Source organism: Scyliorhinus torazame, chromosome 12 (assembly GCF_047496885.1).
Source record: "Scyliorhinus torazame isolate Kashiwa2021f chromosome 12, sScyTor2.1, whole genome shotgun sequence".
NCBI lineage: Eukaryota > Metazoa > Chordata > Chondrichthyes > Carcharhiniformes > Scyliorhinidae > Scyliorhinus > Scyliorhinus torazame.
Window position 1 is genome coordinate 20795969 of NC_092718.1, and position 24757 is coordinate 20820725.

General features: G+C 40.6%; 1 protein-coding gene across 4 annotated transcripts in view; it reads left to right on the plus strand.

The window, feature by feature from the left end:
* Nucleotides 1-24757, plus strand: part of ctc1 (CTS telomere maintenance complex component 1) — an 89953-nt gene that overhangs the window by 45375 nt on the left and 19821 nt on the right. For 2 of the 4 annotated variants that reach the window (XM_072470511.1, XM_072470514.1), the window contains 11 exons: nt 554-689; nt 1369-1483; nt 9641-10424; nt 16197-16280; nt 16540-16683; nt 17646-17737; nt 19852-19961; nt 20631-20796; nt 22076-22153; nt 23525-23702; nt 24492-24556. In XM_072470511.1, coding sequence (XP_072326612.1) covers nt 554-689; nt 1369-1483; nt 9641-10424; nt 16197-16280; nt 16540-16683; nt 17646-17737; nt 19852-19961; nt 20631-20796; nt 22076-22153; nt 23525-23702; nt 24492-24556 — 1952 coding nt within the window. The remainder of the gene's footprint in view (nt 1-553; nt 690-1368; nt 1484-9640; nt 10425-16196; nt 16281-16539; nt 16684-17645; nt 17738-19851; nt 19962-20630; nt 20797-22075; nt 22154-23524; nt 23703-24491; nt 24557-24757) is intronic. The other 2 variants (XR_011933861.1, XM_072470512.1) reach the window with 2 other exon arrangements.

Below are 24757 nucleotides of genomic sequence, written 5' to 3' on the forward strand. Positions count from 1 at the left end.
TCTTACTTTGTGTAACTGGTGCTTAGAAGATGCCCCTGTAGGATACCCAACAGCAAGGTGACATTGGTCTCTTCTGAAAACTTTTGGTAACATATAGCTTTCAAAATAATACCTTCCCAGTTAATCAGGCTATCTTACTTGAGGACTGCTTCTTTATCCAGGGAATGATAACTACTGTTCATTTAAACAGGAGTTGTAACATTCCTTTTTATTAATGAAAGAAAAGTTGGTCAGAGTAGATCTGAGTTACACATTTTCTACCATCTCTCTGTTGGTAAGCTCAGTTGGCTGGATGGCTGGTTCATGATGTGGAACGATGCCAACAGCGCTGGTTCAATTTCTGTATCGGCTGAGGTTATTCATGAAGACCCTGCCTTCTGACCCTTGCCCTGAGGTTTGGTGACTCAGGTTAAATCACCGCCGGTCAGCTCTCTCTCAAAAAGGGGAGAGCAGGCCTATGGTCCTCTGGGACTATGGCAACTTTCATGTCAAAGATAGTCCTTATGGAATAAAGAATGCTCAACTTTCTAATGTTTACTTTACTTGTTTCCAGATACTGACTGGCGTCTTCCAGGCAAATTCCAAAACGGGTTGTTTGCAGCTTCTAGACACATCAGGTGCACTGGACTGTATTGTGCACAATTCTGATGAAGTGAACCAAGTTGCTTTTAGTGACACTTCGTATATAGGTAAGAACTTGGGCAATTACAGTGACAGTAATACGTTTTTTGCAATGCGCAGGTTATTTAAAGATAAATGGCATCTCAATATTAAAACTTGTAAAGAAATGAAAAATCAATAAATCTGTAAATTCAATTGCATTCTCAAGAGACAGAAGTGGGGGTAAATAAGAATGCAGTTGAAATTTACAACCAAATATAACTGACACCTCTGAGGCATCAGGAGTTTACAGCTACCGTTTTCTTGACATGCCTATTCAGATCGTTCCTCCACAGGGGACTCTTGAACAGTGGCTGTAAAGAAGCAAGCTAGATTATACAGAGCTTCAGTTTAATATCACATCCAAGCTAAGATCTGAATCTATTCATGAACAATTCTGTAGGAGATTCATCAGTAAATAAATGTTTGAACTGATTTACTCCTATGTGTACAATAAAATGAGTACAAGTGTGCACAATTATAAATTGAAAATATATATACAAGAAATAATTGTATAAATTTATGGAACTGTTGCAAATTTGTAAACCTTAAGAAAAAACGCAGCTGAAATTTCATCAGCAGGATCACTTCCTTCCCATTCCTACAAAGTTACTGTTAGATTACCTGAGTCTCTTCAATGCTTTCTTGAACGATTTCCTGCATTGCCTGTCTGGAAATAGAATGTCTATTTTTTTTTCTCTATTTCAGGCTGTTTGGTGCAGCTGCAGAAATACCAACTGGTTATAGAACGATTTATATGTAGTGAGTTTCCATCCTCCAAACACCTTGATGACCCTAGATTTATCAAAGAGAAGCACACCAGGTCAGTGTACTGTGAAGTGCTTTTGAGGAATTTAGAAAGCCAATGACAATTTTATAAACTATTAATCTGTTGTAGACCTGATTTTTCATTCCAGTGTCCATGTGAATCCTGGGCTATACCAGCATGAATATAAATGGACTGAGAATAGGGAAAAACCTGTCAAGAACCCTGTGGTCATGAAGTTTGAAATTGATCAAAGATTGGTGATTGATCAAATTATTCATGCATCATATAATCTATTAACATTACCAGGAAGGAGTGAACAGTACTAGGGGGCATACTAGTTCCTACAGACCAATTAGCTTCCTACAAATGTGAGGTAAGAATGTAGTAAAGCCGGGATTGTATCTAAAAGTGCTTGGTCTTTTAAAATGAATGGGAGTTTCTACTTGATCTTGTCCTGGCGAATGGAGAATGGCATTATCTGGACAACTGCAAGCATGATTGTGGATGTGCTCAATGTTCAAGTCAATTATTATTTAGATATTTGATGATTTCTAGAATACAAATTATGGTTGGTGAATATTGAAATCATTTGCCTCTTAACTATAAAGCAAGTAATGTAAATCAGTAATCACAGCTTGTGTGTGCGTGTGTGTACATTCATCCTGCAGGAACAAATTGTAAATGTGGGGCATGAGGCTAGTTGTACACCGGTAATACAAGTTCGAGGCATTCTATTATCATAGAATCCCTCCAGTGCAGAAGGAGGCCATTCAGCCCATCAAGCAGATGCTTCCTCTTCCACTGGAACCTTTCCCATGTCCTCCAGGGAATTTTGGAATATTATAATCAATGGACCCACTATCTCCGCTGACCCTTCCTTCAACATCCTAGGATTTAAGCCATCAGGGCCGGGGGACTTGTCCGCCCTCAATCCCAATAGTTTGTAGACTACTGTTTCTCTATTGATGCTGATTTAGGTAGAAGGTGTGCATGAGGTCAGAGTTCGGAGTGTTGCATGGCTGGAGGAAGTTGCAGTGTGATGCCATGGAGGAATTTGAATACAAAGATACAAATTTTAATATCATTGCCTTGGTGGATTGGAAGCCAATGTTGGTCAGCAAGCACAGAGGTTATATATGAATGGGACTTGATTCGGATATGGGCAGGAGAATTTTGTATGATTAATGCAGGGAAGGTTCACTCATTTGATTGCAGGGTTGAAGGGGCTGTCTCATGATGAAAGGTTGGACAGGTTGGGTCAGTGTTCATTGGAATTTAGAAGAATGAGAGGTAACCTGATTGAAACATGATGTGGAGCTGCCGGCGTTGGTCTGGGGTGAGCACAGTAAGAAGTCTTACAACACCAGGTTAAAGTCCAACAGGTTTGTTTCGATGTCACTAGCTTTCGGAGAGCTGCTCCTTCCTCAGGTGAATGAAGAGGTATGTTCCAGAAACAAATATCCATGTCGATGATCTGGCACATCTTCCAGAGATTGCCATGGCAGGGTTGTGTGGTGTCGTGGTCACTGTTCTGAAGGCTGGGTAGTTTGCTGCAAACAATGGTTTGTTTGAGGTTGCGCGGTTGTTTGAACGCAAGTAGTGGGGGTGTGGGGATGACCTTGGCAAGATGTTCATCTTCATCGATGGCAATCTCTGCAAGACGTGCCAGATCATCGACATGGATACCACCATTACACATGAGAACACCACCCATCAGGTACGCGGTGCATACTCGTGCGACTCGGCCAACGTTGTCTACCTCATACGCTGCAGGAAAGGATGTCCCGAAGCGTGGTACATTGGCGAGACCATGCAGACGCTGCGACAACGAATGAACGGACATCGCGCGACAATCACCAGGCATAAATGTTCCCTTCCAGTTGGGGAACACTTCAGCAGTCAAGGGCATTCAGCCTCTGATCTCCGGGTAAGCGTTCTCCAAGGCGGCCTTCAGGACGCGCGACAATGCAGACTTGCCGAGCAGAAGCTTATAGCCAAGTTCCGCACACGTGAGTGCGGCCTCAACCGGGACCTGGGATTCATGTCGCATTACATTCATCCCCCACCATCTGGCCTGCGAAATCCTACCAACAGTCCTGGCTTGACACAATTCACACCTCTTTAACATCTCACCCCAGACCAACGCCGGCAGCTTCACACCATGTTTCAATCAGGTTACCTCTCATTCTTCTAAATTCCAATGAACACTGACTCAACCTGTCCAACCTTTCATCATGAGACAGCCCCTCCAACCCTGCAATCAAATGAGTGAACCTTCCCTGCATTAATCATACAAAATTCTCCTGCCCATATCGAAATCAAGTCCCATTCATATATAACCTCTGTGCTTGCTGACCAACATTGGCTTCCAATCCACCAAGGCATGGATATTAAAGAGTTACCCCATCTCTGGATCTGTAAAGATTTAATCACCTGCTAATGCTCGCATTCCAAGCATTGTCTGGCATCTTTGAATCTGTCTATATATATGTTTCTGGAACATACCTCTTCATTCACCTGAGGAAGGAGCAGTGCTCCGAAAGCTAGTGACATCGAAACAAACCTGTTGGACTTTAACCTGATTGAAACATATAAGATCCTGAGGAAACAAGGGGGAAATTAGAACTAGGGAACACCGATAGGACTCCCTTTTAAAATGAAATTTAGAAGACATTTGTTCCTGAAAGGGTCCTTTGTTTGGAGATTCTCTTTCCCAGAGAACAGCGGAGGCAGGGTCATTGAATATTTCAAGTCTGAGTATGATAGATTCTCAACTGACAAGGGAGTCAAAGGGTATATAGGTGGTAGACAGGAAAGCTGAGATCACATTCAGATCAGCCACGATCTTATCAAATGGCGGAGCATGCTTGAGGGGCTGAATGCTGTCTGCTCCCAATTTATATGTTCGTATTATCCTATATTTATGAGAAGTGAAAGATTGCAAGTTGGCCAAGAGAGCATTGGAATAATTTGAGTCTTGAGATAACAAAATCAGAGATGATGGATTCACCTGCAGCTGGGCATCATTACGGAGGTGAAAGTAGGTGGTCTTTGTAATGGAGAAGATATGGTGCCTGAAGCTCAGCTCAATGTTATGCCCAGTGAAGGCATGTCTTAGTCATAGCTTCATGTTCCTGTGGAAGCTTCTGTAACTATATTTTATATTTTGAAATGGAGTATATAAAGTGCTAATAATAATAATAACATTTTATTAGTGTTACAAGTAGGCTCACATTAACATTGCAATGAAGTTACTGTGAAACTCCCCTAGTAGCCACACTCTGGCGCCTGTTCGGATACACTGAGGGAGAATTCAGAATGTCCACTTCACCAAACAAGCACGTCTTTTGGAACGTGTGGGAGAAAACCGGAGTGCCCGGAGGAAACCCACGCAGACACGGGGAAAACGTGCAGAGACTGCACCCAGACAGTGACCCATGCCAGGAATCGAACAAGGGTCCCTGGTGCTGTGAAGGAACAGTGCTAACCATTGTTCTACCATGCCGCCTCAAAAGGTTGCTGCCAAGGGGTTAGGTGACCTTTGCAGACTATATCCAGCTTCCCGAAAGTTCCAATTGACTCATCTACGGTGGGGCGTCCCTCTTTGAATGGACATGCCAGACACCACCACCACTGTGAAATTCATGGTTATCATTGTTCATTGATCCTGTGTTTGGAGTAAATAATAGACTCCTGCAGTTTGCAGTTGAACAAAAGACAGCAGATGAGATCAGTTACCTTCAAGCTAAGTGTGAAAGACCACCATCTATCTCCCATTGTGTAGTGATGGCTTTAGATTACAAACCAATCTGGACAATACTGTATTGGTCATGTGACCAAAACCGGCTGGTGATAAGTTTTGATTGAAGGACTCACAGAGTCCTGGCTAATCTGCAAGAGACATTGAAAGGATCAGCAATTGCAGCAAAAGGCTGTGCCATCTTCACCTTTTAAGAACCTGGGGATTGTCATGTCATTGAAAGCTTCCAAGCTTAATTTCTAAATCCAGGTCTACCTGTAGAGAAATTGGACCTCCTGAAACGAAAGGTATGAGTACCTAAATGTCATGACCTGCTGAACATTCATCTCCTCAAGGGAATCCTACAATAATTTTGATATCTGACTCCAGGTGTCTGAACTCATCTAATCTACAATAAAAGAGTAGAAAAGACATCCTTCTTCACCGGACCCTCAAAGACTTACAAAGAACTAGAAACGTGAACTATGACCCACTCGTTTGCTTACAACTTCTAAAAGTGTCTTTTTCTCTTGAACTGTACATATTTTCGAGAGTATGTGCACATGAGTGCTGAGTGATTGACACAGTGTTTAGACTCTGGGTGAGCGTGAGTAAATCTTAATTGGTTTGCTGCTGGTCATTAACCACATGCTAAAGGGGATGAAGAAAAGCAGATCAACCTTTACAGTAAAAAAAAAAAAAGACAATACGGACAGTAGGAAAAGGGATTTGGGATTTAGTTTATTTCTCTTCCAATATGTGTAACATCAGTGAAGCAGGATACTGAGGTTGCAAATAGTCTATGTCAGAAATGGTGGCCAGGACCGAATCAGGGGCAAGGGAACAAAGATTGTGATCAGGACTGAAAGCAACAGCTTCAGTCTTCCAAATATTTAATTGCAAGAAATTAAGACACATCCAAGACTAAATGTAGTCATAAAATCATAGAATCCCTACAGTGCAAAAGGAGGCCATTCGGACCATTGCGTCTGCACCGGCCCTTGGAAAGAGCACCCTACTTAAGTCAAAACAGTTTGGCAAAATTAGGCAGTATATAAGTCGAATTAAGTCATTTTTGAGGTAGAGCTGAGTATCATCTGTTGCAATGACTTTGATTCCCATCCCTGCGCCTATGTATGTCCATGTGTAAGCATAAGCATATGTTTTCACAGGAAGGCAGTGTCCATAGAACCATAGAATTCCTACAGCGCAGATGGAGGCCATTTGCCCTTCACCGACGCTCTGAAAGTGTACCCTATCTAGGTCCACAGCAATGTGGTTAACTGAAATAGCTAAGCAAGTCACTCAGTTCACGGACAATTTGTGTTGGGCAATAAATGCTGGCCCAGCCAGTTACGCCCACATTCTATGAATAAATGAAAACAATGACTGATAGCTCTGGTGGGGTAGCAGAAATAGGAGGGTGCCAAGGTTAAATCTTTTTAAGACTCCAGGCGTAACAGGCACAGGGATGGGAATCAAAGTCATTGCAACAGATTCACTGCCTTCAACTGGATCGGTAAGAATGGAACCAGGTGAAGGCAGTCCCACTCAGCTGAGCAACAGAGATGTTGGAAGAGGATGATGTAGCCAATTGTATCAAAGACTGCAGACAGTTGTGCAAGTTGAGGATATTGTCACACACAGGATGTCGTTTGTGACTTTGATTAGGACTGATTCACTGCTGTGGCAGCAGAAGAAACCTGATTGGCAAAAGAATAATGTGGCATTTACTGTCAAAGCTAGAATATGGAGAGATGGTCTTTGGGCAAGGTACTGGAAGAAAGCCAGCATCATTGGAACTATACTCCATGAAGAAGTCACTCACATGTTGCTGTGTTTAGAATTTGAAAAAAACACCAAAGTCTAACCAATGTCTACACTGCTCGTCGCCAAATACAGCTGCTAATCTGATTTCTGCCGTATTGTTGTACACTATTCCCTTTTTAAATGGATGCTATGATATTGAGATGAAAGAAAAGAAAATTGCATTCTGGAGGCAAAAATAAAATAACTTGCATTCATGTCATGCCTTTCATGGTCATGGGACGTCCCAAAGCACGTTACAGCGGATGTGGTATTTCCGAAGTATTTTCACTGTTGAAATGTAGTGTTATACAACAGTGAATTTCACACAGCAATTTCCCACAAACGGCAGTGTGAGAATGACCACGTCATCTGTTTTAGAGAAAGCGCTGGAAATACTCACTAGTCCAACATCTGATACAAAAAGGCTGATGTTTTGGTATATTTTTTTCCAGCTGACTTGGCTGATGGGTGGAGCAATTGGCTGAACATATCTAAGCTGAGAATTGTGGTCAGCTATCGCTCCCAAAATGAGTGAGTGATCAGTTATCTTGTTGGAAGTACACATGGGGATCGCCAGCAAGCACAGGCGGAACATTGATGTTCTCTAGGGTTGAAAAACCAACTCGTTGTCAAAGAGCCCAGTAGTATTCACTATTCAGCTGCAGAAGTATGCTTCCAAAAGAAAAACCTGCATTTATATAGCGCCTTTCATAATATTCTTTACAGCCAATGCATTACTTTTGAAGTGTATTCACCGTTGCAATGTAGGAAACATGGCAACCAAAATGCACACAACAAACTATCACAAACAGCAATGTAATAATGGCTGGATAATCTGTTTTATGATATTGATAGGGAGACGGTGACCTAGTGGTATTGTCATTTGCACTGTTAAAAAGTAACCCAGGGGACCAAGGTTTGAATCCCACTATTGCAGATGGTGTAATTTGAATTCAGTAAAAATATGGAATTAATAGTGAAATGATGCCCATGAAACCATTGTTGGTTGTCGTAAGAACCCATCTGGTTCACTACAATATCCTTTAGGGAAGGAAATTTGCCATCCATACCTGGTCTGGCCTACAGATCCACAGCAATGTGGTTGACTCTTAAAGCAAGCCATGAGGGATGGGCAATAAATGTTGGCCTAGTCAGCGAAGCCCACATCCCATGAATCAATTAATTTTATTTCCAATTAAGGGGCAATTTAGTGTGGCCAATCCACCTACACTGCACATCTTTGTGTTGGGGTGAGACTCACGCAAATTTTAAAAAATAATTCTGGGAAATTGGGAATAAGCTCACCCTATTGCTCTTGTCTCTCTTTCAGGAGAGGAGGTAGAACATTGGGGCGGCACGGTGGTTAGCACTGCTGCCTCACAGCTTCAGGCTCCCGGGTTCAATTCCGGCCTAGGGTGGCTGACTGTGTGGAGTTTGCACTTCCCTTGTCTGTGTGGGTTTCCTCGGGGTGCGCCAGTATCCTCCCATAGTCCAAAGATGTGCAGGTTAGGTGGATTGGCCATGCTAAATTGCCCTTAGTGCCCAAAAGGTTAGGTGGGGTAACTGGATAATGGGGATAGGGTGGAGGCATGGGGTGCTCTTTCCAAGGGCCGGTGCAGACTTGATGGGCCGAATGGCCTCCTTCTGCACTGTAAATTCCATGATATGATCTATGATTTAGGATGTAAAGTTGATGGCTGTTTTAGAAATCTGTTTTTCATATGTGCTTGAACAATTTGATAAATCTTGACTATTTTACCTTGCAATTGTGAATGCTAGGCTAGGCTTGTTTAAAACATGATTTTGAAAAAAATCTTCAACTGTACAAATGATCATGAAGAAAAATGAGTCTCGCTCATCCACACCATACCCAGTTATATAATTATATGAACCATGCACCGCCATTGTACCCAAGTCGTGGTGAAAACATACTTGTTCAACCGGCTATAGATTTGACGTTTGTATGAAGCCTGTGGTTTTTTTAATGGAAAGCGAAATGAAAGCACGACTGTCATTGGAATAAACAGTGCACTTGGAAGAAGTTTTCCCTCCCCACACAAATGTGGGAAAACGAACTTGTCCAGAATTAAGTTTCCCTTTAAGCAGCTCTGCAGTATTTTTCCATTACAGCCTGTCGACGTGGCATGTCTTGTCGGGCATGATGGGAGAGGATTTGGGAAGGGATTGAGCTGAAAGCGAATGCTTCGCTGTCGTTGGGAGGGTGAACAGTGAGATTTTGTAACAGGCTAGAATCTGAAATGTGAATTTTCCAGTGTCACTGTTTTTTAAAGTGCGACGTAAAATTAATTAAAACAAACTGCAGTGTAGAGAAATGTCCAAATGCCCTTCCTGGGTTTGTTCGCTTCAGAACCACGGCACATTTAGTGGCTATTATCTGCAATGCACGTCATTTATCAAGCCTTGGGGATTTGCTGGGGAATGTGATTGGTCTGCGCTGCAAGCGTTGGAGGGCGGGGTAGCTCTCTGCAGCAGATGTTTTTGTGGTTACTGAAACTGTCGGGTTTCGACTACAGCTTCGCTTTTGTTGCTGGCTCCATTTTAGCCTCAGCTGTGAGCTCTTTTGCAAAACAAAAATGCAGCCTCTGTCTGAGTGTACTTCATTGGTAATTGGATTTTTGTGTTTTTTCCGGCTGTTCTAACAGGATCTATGCCCAGTTCTGCGCGGCTGATCTGCAAGTGCTCAAAAGACATGCGGCTGCTGCAAGAACAGCGTTGCTCAGCCCTGCACCGCAAGCCAGCCTGTCCTCTGCTGCAAGAGCAGCCCTGCTCAGCCCTGCATCGCAAGCCAGCCTATCCTCGGCTGCAAGAATTGCCTTGCTCAGCCCTGCACCGCCAGCCAGCCTGTCCTCTGCTGCAAGAACTGCCACTCGCAGCAGCTGCAGTCAGGCATGCAAAAACGGTGAGGTCAACAGCATCACATCCAATCAGCACCAAGGTAGCCCTTCCCTTCCCAAAATGCCTCGGCTGGAGGAAGTTGTGCTGCAAGAAGGCCATGTTGGTGAAAGTAGAAGAACTGTCTGTTCACACCCATTATGGAGTGGCGGAGAAGCTGTGGGCATACAGGGCGAGGAAGAGCAGCTGGTCGAAGGCACAGGTACCTCCAGCGAGCATTCGACAGCACGGCCAAGCAGGAGGAAGGAGCGAGCCTGCAGTGCGGGCTGCGTAACTCAGTTATTACTAGTAACTCACAAAGATGCCTTGATGCTGAGGAACTGTCAATATGGCAGAAAGGAAGGCTGTGAGCATACTAATGGCTCTGGAGAGGCTTTCACCCAGAGAGCTAAAACGGGGCTGGGACTTGCTTTTCAGGCGTCTGCAGTCAACATAGGAAGCCCCAGACAGTGGAAAGATGGAGGAAAAATCGAGGGATTGCCAGAGATCGAAGAAGACCTGTCCCTTTGTTCTGAATACAAAAACCGTACACAAGTAAGTACTGTTTTAATTGAACTTTGTCCTTGAAAACTAGTGCTGTGATGCAGTACAATTGCAGCTCCCTAATTATCGTAGCTCTGGCTGTTACATACGTCCTAATCTCTCAAATGGAAATGAATTTAGACACAAACTTCTGGTGGTCGATTGCAAACCTTATTTGGATAAATTCCCTAAATCAAAAATAAACTGCAACATTAACCCTTTAGTTACTCTTTTCAAAAAAGCTCACATTTAATTTTTGGTTTTACAGAATATCTCAGTGAAAAATTGTGGACAAAGATCAAGCCTCCGAAAAAACTAATGATCTTGATCTAATGACTGTACCTTGTCACAAGGTTAATAATGAAGGAATGCTTGTATTTTTATATAAACAACGACCTTCAGCGTGTTAGTTTACAAGGTTGTAGTTGTGAATATGTTGTGATCGATTTAAGTTGTTTACTGAATACAAGTAAATCAGAAGTGACCCATGACTTATCAAAAAGCTTTCTTTGTTTGGGTGTTGGCTTTGTTAACTCGTTGTGCTGAGGAGGTCATGTGATTAATTCAACGCTAAATGGGTTTTGTTGTAATTTTTGCATTAAGCTTGCATTTTAGGAGAGTTGGGTGGGGGGCATTTTTTCAGCTATCTTCCCTACTTTTACGTCATTTGACCGTGACTTTTTTTATTTCTGATAATTTCATTTTCATCCCTTGATCTTGCACATTTTCCCATTTTTGTGCTAATTGGAGGATCGTAAAAATGGTTCAAAATCATCTTTGCCTCACAAACTACTGAGATGTTGCAAATTGGCTGCTTTTTTGACGTGTAGTAAAAAAAAATTTGCACCTAAGTTTAACTGAGAAATTGGTTTATAGTTAAGTCTCATGGATATGTTCAAGCACCATGATAAAGTGGAAACAGAATAAGTATATGGGAAATAGTTAATTCAAAATTATCTGCATTCCAGAGCTCTTGGTATTTTTCAAGTTTGGATTAGCCATGTAATTTCTGAATCACTAAAGAGTGGGAATAAGTGTAAATGCAATTGTTAACAAAATGATCGCTTCACAAATTCACTTCCGAATCTCTCTAAACAGAAGAGTTGAGGCGCTCAATCAAAGATTAAAAACAATAAGAATTGGACACAAAAACACCTCTTGCATTATTCTTTTTGAAAGAGTTGTACAATTTAAGTTTGTACTGAAAACATATGTTTACATGAAAGTTTATGTTCAAAAGATTAACTCTCCATTTGCTTGTCACATTGGCCCAATTAATTGTGAGTCTGAAAGTTACCTTTTTACCATGTAAACTTTCAGTGGAGTGGGGAAAGTATGGGTAAATGCAGTAAAACTGCAGTTTTGTCTTTCAAAACATTTGATAGTTTGAAATATTTAAATATATCTTAAAATGATAAGTAAAAAATAACAGTGTAAATTCCCATGGGTGAATAACTCAGAATTTCAGCTATATGAAACATGTTTTCATTTGCAGTATATTGTGAACTGGCCAAATTTACAATCTACGTATTTGTAGTTTACTGCATCAAACCCTTATGCTATGGATATATGTGTGTATGTATATACACAAACCCATATTTGAACCTGTTGTCATTTTAAAAATTAATTTGAGTTTGCCACCATTTTGTTTTAAGATTGAAGCTGTAACAGAAAATGCAAATTAAAATTAAAATTTTGACTTGTACTTATTTTTATGATTCTAATTGCTCTTCGTAGCTTTAAAATAATAATTGGGTATTACCTGTTAAATGCTGAAAAGAGCATTTAATTTTTCCTGGTTGAATGTGCAATCTTGGTGTGCCGATCAGGATTATTGTCTCATTAGTGTTGGGCAGAATATTTGTTTGATCCTTTTATGTCTTTGGGAGAATTACTTTCAAGTGTTTCTTGTGATATTTCCCGCCAATTTATGGGTGTCCGGAAGTAAGCACAGCTTCATCTAGTCTTTATAGTGAAGACGACGAGCTTTGAGGAAGCGCCATTTTTGTGCAAATTCATGCCTTTACTTGTATAGGTGTGGGAGGAAAACTACAGTAACACAATTTTGGTTGGTTCACAAAACACTGAAAATACTTATTTGTGCTAGAAACTGCTCTTTGTATGGCCTGGTAAAAACTGCAGTTTGCCTAATGTGTGTCTTCGTTGTTCGTTTGGGTCCCCCAGTAAAAGGGTGCAAAATTAACCCTTGCATTCTTGAGGAAATCAAAAGGTGAAAAAAAACACCGCTTATTATTCTACATTTATTGGTATTGGGGAATATTTGCTCCCTGTAAACTTTAAATTGTAAACAAATTGTCCTGGCAAATGGCCATTATTGTCTACATTGCAGAGTTTGAAAGTTAAATAATCTCGAACCAATAGCCTATTTTACTGGAAAAATAATGCAGCTTTTGTCTTGTTTCAAAAGTTCCACCTAATGCTGTCTTTCAGAGTTGTATGTTTGAGGGGGATGGCTGAGATTAAGGTTTCGATATTAATGGAGCAATAAAGGGTGACTAATGTAAATTTATCACAGCAGTTTACACAGAGAAGGAATTTGCACATGAAGTATCTTAATACCCAATGGGTTTGCAGTTTGAGAAATTTGCTCATCACTTTTCTTGGGAATGTCAACAATCTTATATTCACATTGAGGTCTTAATTCATGGTCGGCAAAAACGAGTAGGGAAAATAATAAATTTGAAATACAAGAGGCTGGATTTTCCGCTCCCCCAGCTGTGTGTTTCTCCGCAGTGCGCCGTTCGCTGGCGGCAGAATTCTATTTTCCCGCTGCTTGTCAATGGGATTTCCCATTCTAATAACCCAACACCGCCGGAAACCCTGTGGGCATGGGTGGACTGCTTGCAGGAAAAGTGAGTCACAACGACCGGAGAATTCCGGCAAAGTTTAGTTTTTCGTTTGCATAGTCTCTTACGGGGTCACACTTATGAATGTAGTTTCTAGTCAACGTGTTTCTTAAAACTTTTTCTTCAACATTCGTGGAAGAAATATATTGAAACCCTCAACTTAAATAAGATCACTGGCTTGCAAGCAGTTTGCAAATGCTGGTTCAAGGTCAAGGAGCTTCTTGGTTTCTTGTGAGGAAGGAGTTGATCGTCATTTCAACCATGAAGGTGTGTGACTCTCAACACACTTTCTTTGTTGAATATTGTCACCAGCAAACAATGGGATAACTTGTTTTTCCAGATACTATTTAGTGGTAATGATATTCAATTTAGAAAAGCTTTACATATTGTATATACTCTCAGTAATATGATTACTACATTTTTGAACTAATAGTATATATACCATGAGTCTGAACATTTAGCATTTTTGAAAATATAACTTTCTCCAAATGGTGCTTTTTCAGTTCACGTAAATAAGAATTTTACAATTGATTTCTCGTCTGTGAATTATAATCCTAGAAAAATATATCCATGTTGCAGCATCGGCCTTAATGCAATTACTTAACTTTGAACAGTAATATCTATCTATTAATTAAACTAGCCCTTCAAGATGGACCTGAAGTGTAATCTCCTTTTGATCTATTGGTAATCTGATTAAAGATGCCATAATAGCAAAATATCAAGTGAATTAGTTGGTGGATTATTTGTAGTCAGGGTTTCAACACATGGAAAAGTCTTCAATTTAAAATGGCTGACAATGTGTCTCTTTACAAGTGTTCCACTGTCATATGTGGTTAATACTGATTGTGTGTCTAAAACATTTCTTTCTATAAGGATGTACACTCAACTACGTAAAAATACTCTTAGTATATGTGAGGGAGCATATCTAAGTCTTTTGAGCAATTTCTTGTGGTTGGTAGCCAAAACCAAATTCCTGATTGATGCAATAGTTAATGCCGTCTCATCTGAAGACGTTAGAAGCTTCAAAAATATACGGTATTAGTGAAACCACTAAACAGCATGAAAATTATGGTTGTCAATATCTTGACGTTTAAAAAATCTAGAATATTTTATGGCTAATAGTATAATCTATTGTTAATACTAGTGTAGCTGCCAAGCCCTCCTGGGGAAAAGAAAGATTACCAAAGATTGTTAAAGGAAAATATCTTGTGCTATGTCTTAAATGGTAGTTTTATGACTTCTGTATGTAGGGAAAAATTGATATTGGGCAGATCAAGGAATTCTTTTGAGAAATTTGGATGGTTTCCAAAATTCTTGCAAGGAAAAGATCAATTTTATGAGTTGTGTCCAAAATTTGTGTTTGGCTCATTTTTCCATCACACGTTTTCTCTGGGGTGCTTAATTTCCACTACTTATGTTAGTTTTTATACCTCTGTACCAACATCACTTTATACTTCTATACCAACACCACTTTATATGTTTTCTACATTTACTAAACATTTAAGCAGATTTAATGACAATTAGTGTCACTAATATAAGGAGTAATTTTAAATGTAAATGGCGGCACTTGGCCTAAGTGAGGGAACCCAAGCTTTTACACAATATGTTGCAGTATGGTTCGGTTGTATTTGTTATAGGTGTAGAATTAATGTTTGAAATGTTGCAATAAAGATTGGCATTTACTTACCAGTGCAATATTTTTAATTCACACAATGTCACTGGTTTTGGAAGCAACTTTTCCCCCAACCCCACTAACCCACTACTGACCACCACCACCCCACACACTTGGCTGACAAATATAGCCAAAGTCTGATGGTCTTGGCCAAAATGTAGTCTGTATCATGAAATATCACTACTGTTGAAGTAATAGCAGACAGGTTGCTTTTACCAAATTTTTGATAAGTACAATAATTTGTAGTTGACTACTATATGCTTTGTGAGGAAGGGATGCATAATATGTGTAAAGCTGCCCATTTTGTGAGCCTGACAGTGATCATAAGTCATGGAATCATAGAATTTGCAGTGCAGAAGGAGGCCATTTGGCCCATTGAGTCTGCACCGCCCCTTGGAAAGAGCACCCTACTTAAGCCTACACCTCCACCCTATTCTCATAACCCAGTAACCCCACCTAACGTTTTGGACACTTGAGGGCGATTTAGCATGGCCAATCCACCTAACCTGCACTTCTTTGGACTGGTGGGAAACCCGAGCACCCGGAGGGAACCAACCAGACACAGGCAGAAAGTGCAAACTCGACACAGACAGTAACCTGAGGCCGGAATTGAATCTGGAACCCTGGAGCTGTGAGGCAGAAATGCTAACCACTGTGCCGCTGTGCCGTCCCGAAGTGTATTTGATAGATGAATTAAATTATGAAAGTTATTTAAATTGTTTACTCTGCTTGCACCAAGTCCTTGTCATCTTTTGCCACTATGCTCGTGAACCTAGATTGGCTCCTGGTCAAGAACTAAATTCAAAATTCTCATCCTTATTTTCAAACACATCCAGGGCCAGGATCACCCAGATGGCACTTGGTTGCTGGTTTTACTCCCCTTTTTACCCTCCTGTTGTTCTGAAGCATTTAAAACATGATTGCACATGCGAGCAGTGAGAACAGTTATAAATAATAATAAAGGCTCCTTGTTAAACAGACAATGCGCATCTTTCATTTCCTACCAGCAGTCTTGCAGGCAGTTGGTGCTGCCCAGCCACCAGAGGCATGAAAACTTAAATTAATATTTGTATGCTTAAATTTCCTTGTAATCCTCTTTTTATTTTCTCCCCATTATTTTAATGTTTTCTTGGAAATTTCTTGCCATTGATAAATTTTCTCTTCCTTGCTTGCATTCTGTAATATGAAAAACAGCTTTTTCAAATGCCTTCCTGAAACCACTTTTTTCTGACAATGTGGTTGCAGATGCTGTTCATGGGCAAAGCTGTGAAGTGGTACCATCTGATAAGCCAGGGGGGAGTGTACAGACTGATTGCATCAAAACAGCTGGTAAGAGAATCAAAAGTTCTTGTGAGGAATATTTTGAGTATAGAAAACACGAATCTCGCTAACCTGTGACAACAGTTAGAAGTCTTGTTGTCTTTGGATTTTAGTTGGTTGTGAAGGCAAACAAATAGCATGAATTTTGACTACTTTGCAGAAAAAAATGGTTGAGGAAATTTTATGTTCAATTATTACTCAAATATCTGAAAACATTTGCTTTTCTTAGTAGTTTGGAATATTTGCAATCTTTTCCTTCATTATCCAGGACACATCTATTTTCAAACGACACTGTTCTTCCTCAGTTCCACGAAAGACTCTGCAGAGATCAAATTGCCCGCTGTACCTTGTTGTTCGACCTGAGTGGAAGTTTCAGTATATTTCCACTCTGCCCTGTTTACACCAGTCCCAGGTAGGTTAATAATTTGGAAATCAAGGGAAAGTAGAGAAAGAATGAGTTTCCATGTGACGTTGGTCTTGTTATTCATAGATAACAACTTTCAGAAATGATGTCTAGAGCATTGGAAAGTAGGAGGTTTGTGAGGGAAGCATGTAGTTATGGATGATAGATAATAATATATAATCTTAATTGTCACAAGTAGGCTTACATTAACACTGCAATGAAGTTACTGTTTATGCATTGTTAGAGTACTGGAATAGAATGGAATTTACAGTGCAGAAGGAGGCCATTCTGCCCATCGAGTCTGCACCGGCTCTTGGAAAAAGCACGCTACCCAAGGTCAACACCTCCACCCTATCCCTATAACCCAGTAACCCCACCCAACACTAAGGGCAATTTTGGACACTAAGGGCAATTTTATCATGACCAATCCACCTAACCTGCACATCTTTGGAATGTGGGAGGAAACCGGAGCACCCGGAGGAAACCCACGCACACACGGGGAGGATGTGCAGACTCCGCACAGACAGTGATCCAAGCCAGAATCGAACCTGGGACCCTGGAGCTGTGAAGCAATTGTGCTATCCACAATGCTACCGTGCTGTCCACAAAATGAAATGAAATGAAAATCGCTTATTGTCACAAGTAGGCTTCAAATGAAGTTACTGTGAAAAGCCCCTAGTTGCCACATTCTGGCACCTGTTTGGGGTGGCTGGTACTGTGGGTACCTACGTGATAGGTAAAGATCCCAGCTATTGTGACCAGCTATGAGAGATAATAAACTAATATAACAATATTGGAAAATAAAAGAGCCACTATTTTCAGTTTATAATGATATTGATGGGGATAAGCAAGATCCAATGATTTTCATTGATTTGTGTTTATAGAGCTTGTGTAATGGTTTCTGTTAATGTTTTTGTCTTTGACATAAAGTCTGTATCAGGTGCTTTTTACTGGTGAAATTTTGATTTCAGCTTTCTGAAAGTCAGCTCAACCGGCCTTACCTTGAAAAATTGACTTCAGAAATACCTCATATAAACTCTGTTCAAGACGTACTCTCTCACCGGTAAGCTCAAAATACACTCGTACATGTTGATAGCTGCCTTTCCCTGGCTCAACCTTTTCTTCGATTATTCCTTTGTTCTTCCTCTACTGATGCTGGTGACTGGTGCTAGACTATGGGCTGTGTTTTCCATGCTCCCGCTAGGTGTGTTTTTGGGTTGGCACATGCTGAAAGTGGCAGCCTGACCGCCATATTTCGATATGAAGGGTAAATTGGTCTTGTTACTAAGCCACTTCCCCCTGATACTTAGTTGGGCTGGAGTCGGTAGGCCGATTTTTAAATAAAAAATAAAATCCAAGTTGGCCGGGATGGAGTGTTCTATTTTGTGAATGGTCCCCAAGATAACAACTCTCCCCCCCCCCCCCCCCCACCCATCCCCCACCTTCTTTCTTTCCTACCTGCCTCCTGCAGTAAACCTCCACCCGCCTAATCTGCCCAAACCCTCCCTGCTCCGGTCACTGGATTTTACTGGTCTCCGTAATCCATTGGGTTGCCTTTTTCATCATTGTAGTGCTGGCCGTGCCCAATAATGCGCTCAATCTGGCTGGCAGTGTCTGAGGACAGGTGTTCGGTGGAAGTCCCAGATTGGCCTAATTTAACCTGCCTACACTGTGCTATGGCAACGGGGTCAGCTGCCACGTAGCAGGTTGGCTACAAATTACAAATCCCAATACCCAGGTAGCCATTCTTTACCCTTAATCTTAGACAGACAGCAAGTGTCGATGGGCGTTTGGACTGTGGACTATTGCAACAACTCTGTCCCTTTGCCCGATCCAAACCTTTTATCTTATGCGCTTTGGACAGGATCACTCAGCAGCAAATGAAGTGGCATTCCTGGCCAATTCTTTTTTTACTTCTTCGTTATAAACAAAAAACAGTCCTTTGCCTCTGCTGTTTATGAGTTCTAATATGTTTATGATTGGGCATTATTTAGTAGAAGCAAAGAAATTGCTTTGCATTGAAAGGATTGTTTCAACCTACCCATCTCAGCTGTTTCATCAATGGCCTTCATTTCATCATGAGTTCAGAAATGGGATGTTCGCTGATGACTGACCAAAGTTCACCATTCACGACTAATCAGATACTGCAGCAGTTCATGTCCAATTGCAGCATGACCTGGATAATATTCGGGCTTGGAGTGACAAATGGAAAGTAACGTCAGACCACATAAGTACCAGGCAATGACCATCTCCAACAAGAGAGAATCTAACCATTGCCCTTTGACGTTCAATAGCATTACCATTGCTGAACCCCCCCACCAAAAGGGGTTACCATTGTCCAAAAACTGAACTGGCAGCCATGTAAATACTGTGACTACAAGAGGACATCTGAGGCTAGAAATCCTGTGATGAGTAATTCACCTGATTCCCCAAAGCCTGTCCACCATCCCCAAAGCCTGTCCACCATCTACAAGACACAGGTCAGGAGTGTGATGGAGTATTTTCCACATGCCGGGATGAGGGCAGCTCTAACAATACTTGAGAAGCTTGACACCATTCAGGACAAAGCCCGCTTGATTGCTACCCCTTCCCCACACATTCAATCTTCCACCACCGAGTAACAGTGACAGCAGTGTTTTACCATCCACAAGATGCACTGGAGGAACTTGCCAAAAAGTGTCCTTAGACAGCACCTTCCAAACCCATGACCATTACCATCTAGAAGGACAAAGGGCAGCAGCTCCATGGGGACACCACCACTTGGAAGTTCCCCTCCAAGCTGCTCACCATCCTGACTTGGAAATATATCACAGTTCCTTCACTGTCACTTGGTCAAAATCCTGGAATTCCCTTCCTAACAAAAACTGTGGGTGCACCTACTATACAGGTACTGCAGTGGTTCCGTGAAGGCAGTTTATAACCACCTTCTCAAGGGCAATTGGGGATTGGCAATAAATGCTGGCCTAACCAGTTACACCCACTACCCCGTAAAGGAATTTAAAAAATATTTGTATGCTTGACTTTTAATGAGTGTATGAAGTGAACTTTGAATTTTAGTTTCACGTTTGAAATTCTAATAAAGCTTTTGCATGTAATTTCACCAACTCCAGAAAAAGAATTATAGCACAATTTGTCATAGCCTAATTAAAGTCTTCTAATATTTGCATGATTTGGCAGTTTCTCAGCATCGCTTGTCTCTTTCCCTGCAATCATATTGGAAAGGAGCTGCTATGAACCTAATAGAAGAGCCAACTTTGCAGCTGTTACATATGATAAAAATACACCTGGTAAGAATACAATACTATTCCACTGTGTATCAAAACTATTAGATGTCCTGTGAAATGCTGTGATTTGCTGGAGCACTGTTGTATCACAATGATGGGGTGCAGATGTGTGTCCAGCATTTCCCCCTGATTGAAATTTGGAATATGATAATCAGTGAAGATGCTGAGAATAAGCTTTTTGTTTCATAAATGGAAAAAATGGGATGTAATTATGGCACTGCATATTGTTCTCCTGTATAGAAACATTGACATAGGCTGAGGAAGAAATTACCTGTTGGGGTGAATCTAAGTTTTAATTGTTCCAAACAACAATTTTTTTTTCAACTTTAGAGTACCCAATTCATTTTTTCCAATTAAGGGGCATTTTAGCGTGGCCAATCCACCTAGCCTGCACATCTTTGGGTTGTGGGGGCGAAACCCACGCAAACACGGGGAGAATGTGCAAACTCCACACGGACAGTGATCCAGAGCCAGGATCGAACCTGGGACCTCTGCGCCGTGAGGCAGCAGGGCTGACCCACTGCGCCACCGTGCTGCTCTCCAAACAATAATTTTGTTTGTTTCCCTGTTAGTAGCTGTACTGAGTTGATGAGTATAAAAGGTTTTTATTCCACCTTGACTGGTGACTTTATTTTGTTGTGCTTAACTTGTTTGCCTCTTGCTTGATTATAGGTATTTCTGTCCCTGGTGACTGGGGTCTGAAGTTAACTGTTGGAGACACTCAAAATACTGCTGCAACTTTGAATATTTATGTTGATCTCCTGCTATTATCTTACACTCGTGGAATTTTACCAGGAGCCTTGGTGGTGTTTTATGGTTTGGAGAGGACCACATCAAGGTTAGTATTCTATTGAGAAGTAAGCCATTTGCCCTTTGAGCCAGCTCTGCCATTCGGTTATATTATTATTGATCTGTACTTCAATTCCATTTATCTGCCGTAGCACCATGTTCCTTGCTACCATTACCATACAAATATCTATTGGTCTCAATCGTGAGTATTTCAACTGTGCTATAGGTTTAGGGAGGAAGTTCCAGATTTTCCCCTACCGTTTGCATGGAAAAAATGCTTCCTGAATGGACTAACTCTAATTTTGAGATTAGGTCCCTTCATTCTTGCTCGACTAGAGAAATAGTTGCTCTTTATTTATCTCATTGAATTCCTTTAACATTTTAAACATCTTAATCAGATCAGTTTTCTTTAACTAGAGGACTACAAGCCAAATTTATGCAACCTGTCATAACTTTACTGTCTGAGCTCCAGTATTTAGAGCTCAACGTACCTGCTCCAAAGTCAATTAATGCTTCCTGAATTGGGATGTCCAGAACAGAATGTAGAACTCTTAAGGCTCTATAACATCCTCCTTTTTGTAATCTGCCCCTCCCCCCAATTTTGAGATAAAGGATAATATTCCGTTAGCCTTTTTATTGCTTTTTTACATATCCAAAAGCGTTAAACGATTTGTGCTTGGCTTTCAAATCTACTCACTCTTTTGCAGTTCCTGGTCATTTAGCAAACATTGCAATTCAGCTTTCTTGGTTCATGATGCCACCCTTGCCCATATTAAAATGCCTCATCTGTCATAAACGTTGCCACTATTTAATACAAATTCATTTCCTAGAACATCCATGCAGCCAATGTAGTGTTGACATTTGCATTTCATCAGTCCTGCATGCATTAAGATCAAGGTCCTGAAGTGCTTAATTCACTCTGCCACTTCAGCCCTCAAAACGATGAAGCTGCACGATTAGGGTGAATCTTTTGACTGAGAAAAATGTACATAAAATACAGCAAAACTGAAACAAAAACAGAAAAAATTGGAAAGTCTCAACAGATAAGAGAGCATTGACGGAGAGAGGAAATTAGGTTCGCATTTCAGTTCTACCACTCTTCATTTCTCTATAGGTGCTGCCTGACCTGCTGAAAGTCCCGAAATCTATTATTACTGAAAAATGAGTTCATGTTTGATTTTTATTGCTTTTAACACCGATGCTTAGTGTGTGCAATTATATTTTAAAGGCGTACTCAAATCCAGTTGCAGAATTAAAGTCATTTAATCTGCAGTTAAGATACATTTCAAAAAATCAAATCTGTTGAATCCTTCCAAATTGTTTTTCAGGTACCACAATGTGTACTGCAAATATGTACCTTCCAGTAGTGCATCTGTCCTTATAATTCCTTCATTGGAGGCTGTAAGGTTGGTATTTTGGTTCTCATTTTGTTATGCACTATAATGGAAGAATCTGTACATTCAGAGCCGTTTTCAACTTTGTATTTCTTCTGGACTTCCTATGGGGATAAACATGATATCACAAACCTTGATAGTTGCTACTCAAGTTCACAAGATCTAGTGTAGATAATTTTGTAACACTTTTGGAAAAAGTTACTTTTCCCACATACTCTTGAACTTCGCGTATCATAATGTCTAACAAAATGTTTTTGAATTAACTTGGGTTTAACTTAACCTGCGTTTTTCAAACTCCCTGTTGACTTGTAATTCCAGCCCTCACTAATTTCTAAGGACTCGGTGTCTTAAGCTCATCCAGTTTCCCCTCAGAACTACAGAATTGTGCTAGTGCCTCACAGCCCAGCATAGTGAAACAAAGTACCTTCACAATCAATCTTTGTCCGTTGTCTTTCAATCTGCATGTCCTGCTGTGCATCATTCAAAAACCAAGTTCAGAGCTAACTACCATTGCTGTGCTGTCTCCAGAGAGACAGAGTCACACCATTGCTAATATCAAAGAGAGCTACTGTCTATTTTACAAAGGTTAAAATATAGAGCTATTAATGCCTGCAAATGGAAATTTGGCTCCAGAGTCTCGTTGACTTTTGTCAATGCAGTGTTTGTGAGAATGGAAAAGGAGAGGAAAACAAATTGGGCGGGGGTGGTGGGGAACAAAGGATTGAGAGGAGAGAAATTTAACTTGTACTTTCTTTTTAAATGATCAAATTAAAGTACAGTTTAAAAACCATTTTAAAGATTAACTTGGCTTTAACAAGTCAGACCACAATAAGTGTACAAAGTCTCTTGTGTGAACAGCAAGAAGTGCTCACTTCTAATGATGCCACCTGTTCCACCAAATGGCAACATGGAGATAGTCACTCTTGCCACTCCAACCTCTGAGTCAGGAAAGTAATAAACCTTGGGAGCATGTCATTTGTTCGCCTGTTTGGCTTTGTGAAAAAAGAAAACAAATTGGAAGCGTAATTGGCTGGGTGAAGCTTTACTATCTTTTTTGGACAGTAACGTGTCCCATCGGTGTCTGAAATTATTTATCTGATTTGGAAACAGCTGTTATCGATTTGTTTAAATGAAGAATTAAAATTTGCCACTGCAATTCGATGTAAAAACAAGGTCGCCATCTATAAAGACATGTTGGACTTGCATCAGTTCATCTTCACTTCTGATGAGGAAGGCAAACAAACTTTGCCCTTTTGCCTTTTGTACTTCAGACATTTTTGAATTTGGGTATTCAGCATCTGCAGTTATTTAGTGATCTCATTTAATCAGTTAAATTTGGGATTAATAACTTGTCTTATCTGGAATGCTTGGACTTTTTTTCAGGTCTGCTTCCACCTTATCAATAAATACATGTATTGCAGACATGCCTTTGCTGTATCTTGGAAGTTTAATTTCTGGGCGAGAGAACCACCGACAGGGAATTGTTTGCTGCCATGTGGTTACTATTTCGTGGCTGAAACTCCAGTGGATCTGCAGTCGTTGCAGTAGCATTTTTAAACAGGTGTGTTTTAATTTTGAGACTAGAGTTTTAAAAAAAATTTATAGTACCCTATTCATTTTTTTTTCCAATTAAGGGGCAATTTAGAGCGGCCAATCCACCTACCCTGCACATCTTTGGGTTGTGGGGGTGAGACCCACACAGAATGTGTGGGAAGAATGTGCATACTCCACAAGGGCCAGGATTGAACCTGGGTCCTCGGTGCCGTGAGGCATCAGTGCTAACCACTGCGCCACCGTGCTGCACAGTTTTGAAACTAGAAATGACTGGAGTCTCAGTTAGACATACTTGGACCAAATTGACATGTAGAACAAAAAGTGCTGGGGAAAAAAGTGTCAGAACCTTTACTGTGCAATTTGTCATAGAATTCAGTTACAAAAAGTTATTTTCACGTATTCCTGGTTATCAAGATGGAGTAAAAGTATCTTGGGGATTTTTTTGCTGGAATTCTCTGCAAATGATCGCCCCCGTGTGGGGAAAATAAGTGTAACAGATAAAACATATCCAAATACACAAAGTACATATATCCAAACACTTGCATCACAAAAGAAATTATGTTGGAAATAAGCATAGATTGGGGCATCAAAATATAAAGTGAAGTAAAAAGCCAGTATTTTCATGAACTTGGATGTATCCAAATCTTTTCTGTACTTCAGCGTGATCCATAAAATGGTGTTGTGCAGATAGAACACATTTGAAAGCAAAATGTTCAGTTGCATTTTTTCAAAAGTAAAATCTTGTGGATACATTTACAAAAATGCAACTAATAATTATTGTAATTTCTATGGTTAGGGAAAGTGCACAAGAAGTTCTGGACCGTGTCTATCTGCAGTTGCTGTATTTCGTGCTAATGCAAGGTAAGCCATCAAGGATTAGGAACCAAAATGATCACCTCAAAAAACATTCTGCGCTTCATTGTGGTGGCCACATTACCAAAGCAAGACAGAAAAGATCAGCATTGTTTTACAAATTGGAATTTGTCTTGCCTGTGCATGCTTATCTTTTCCTGTTTTATACAGGTTCTTGCACATGTTGTTTCATATTATTGTGAAATAACC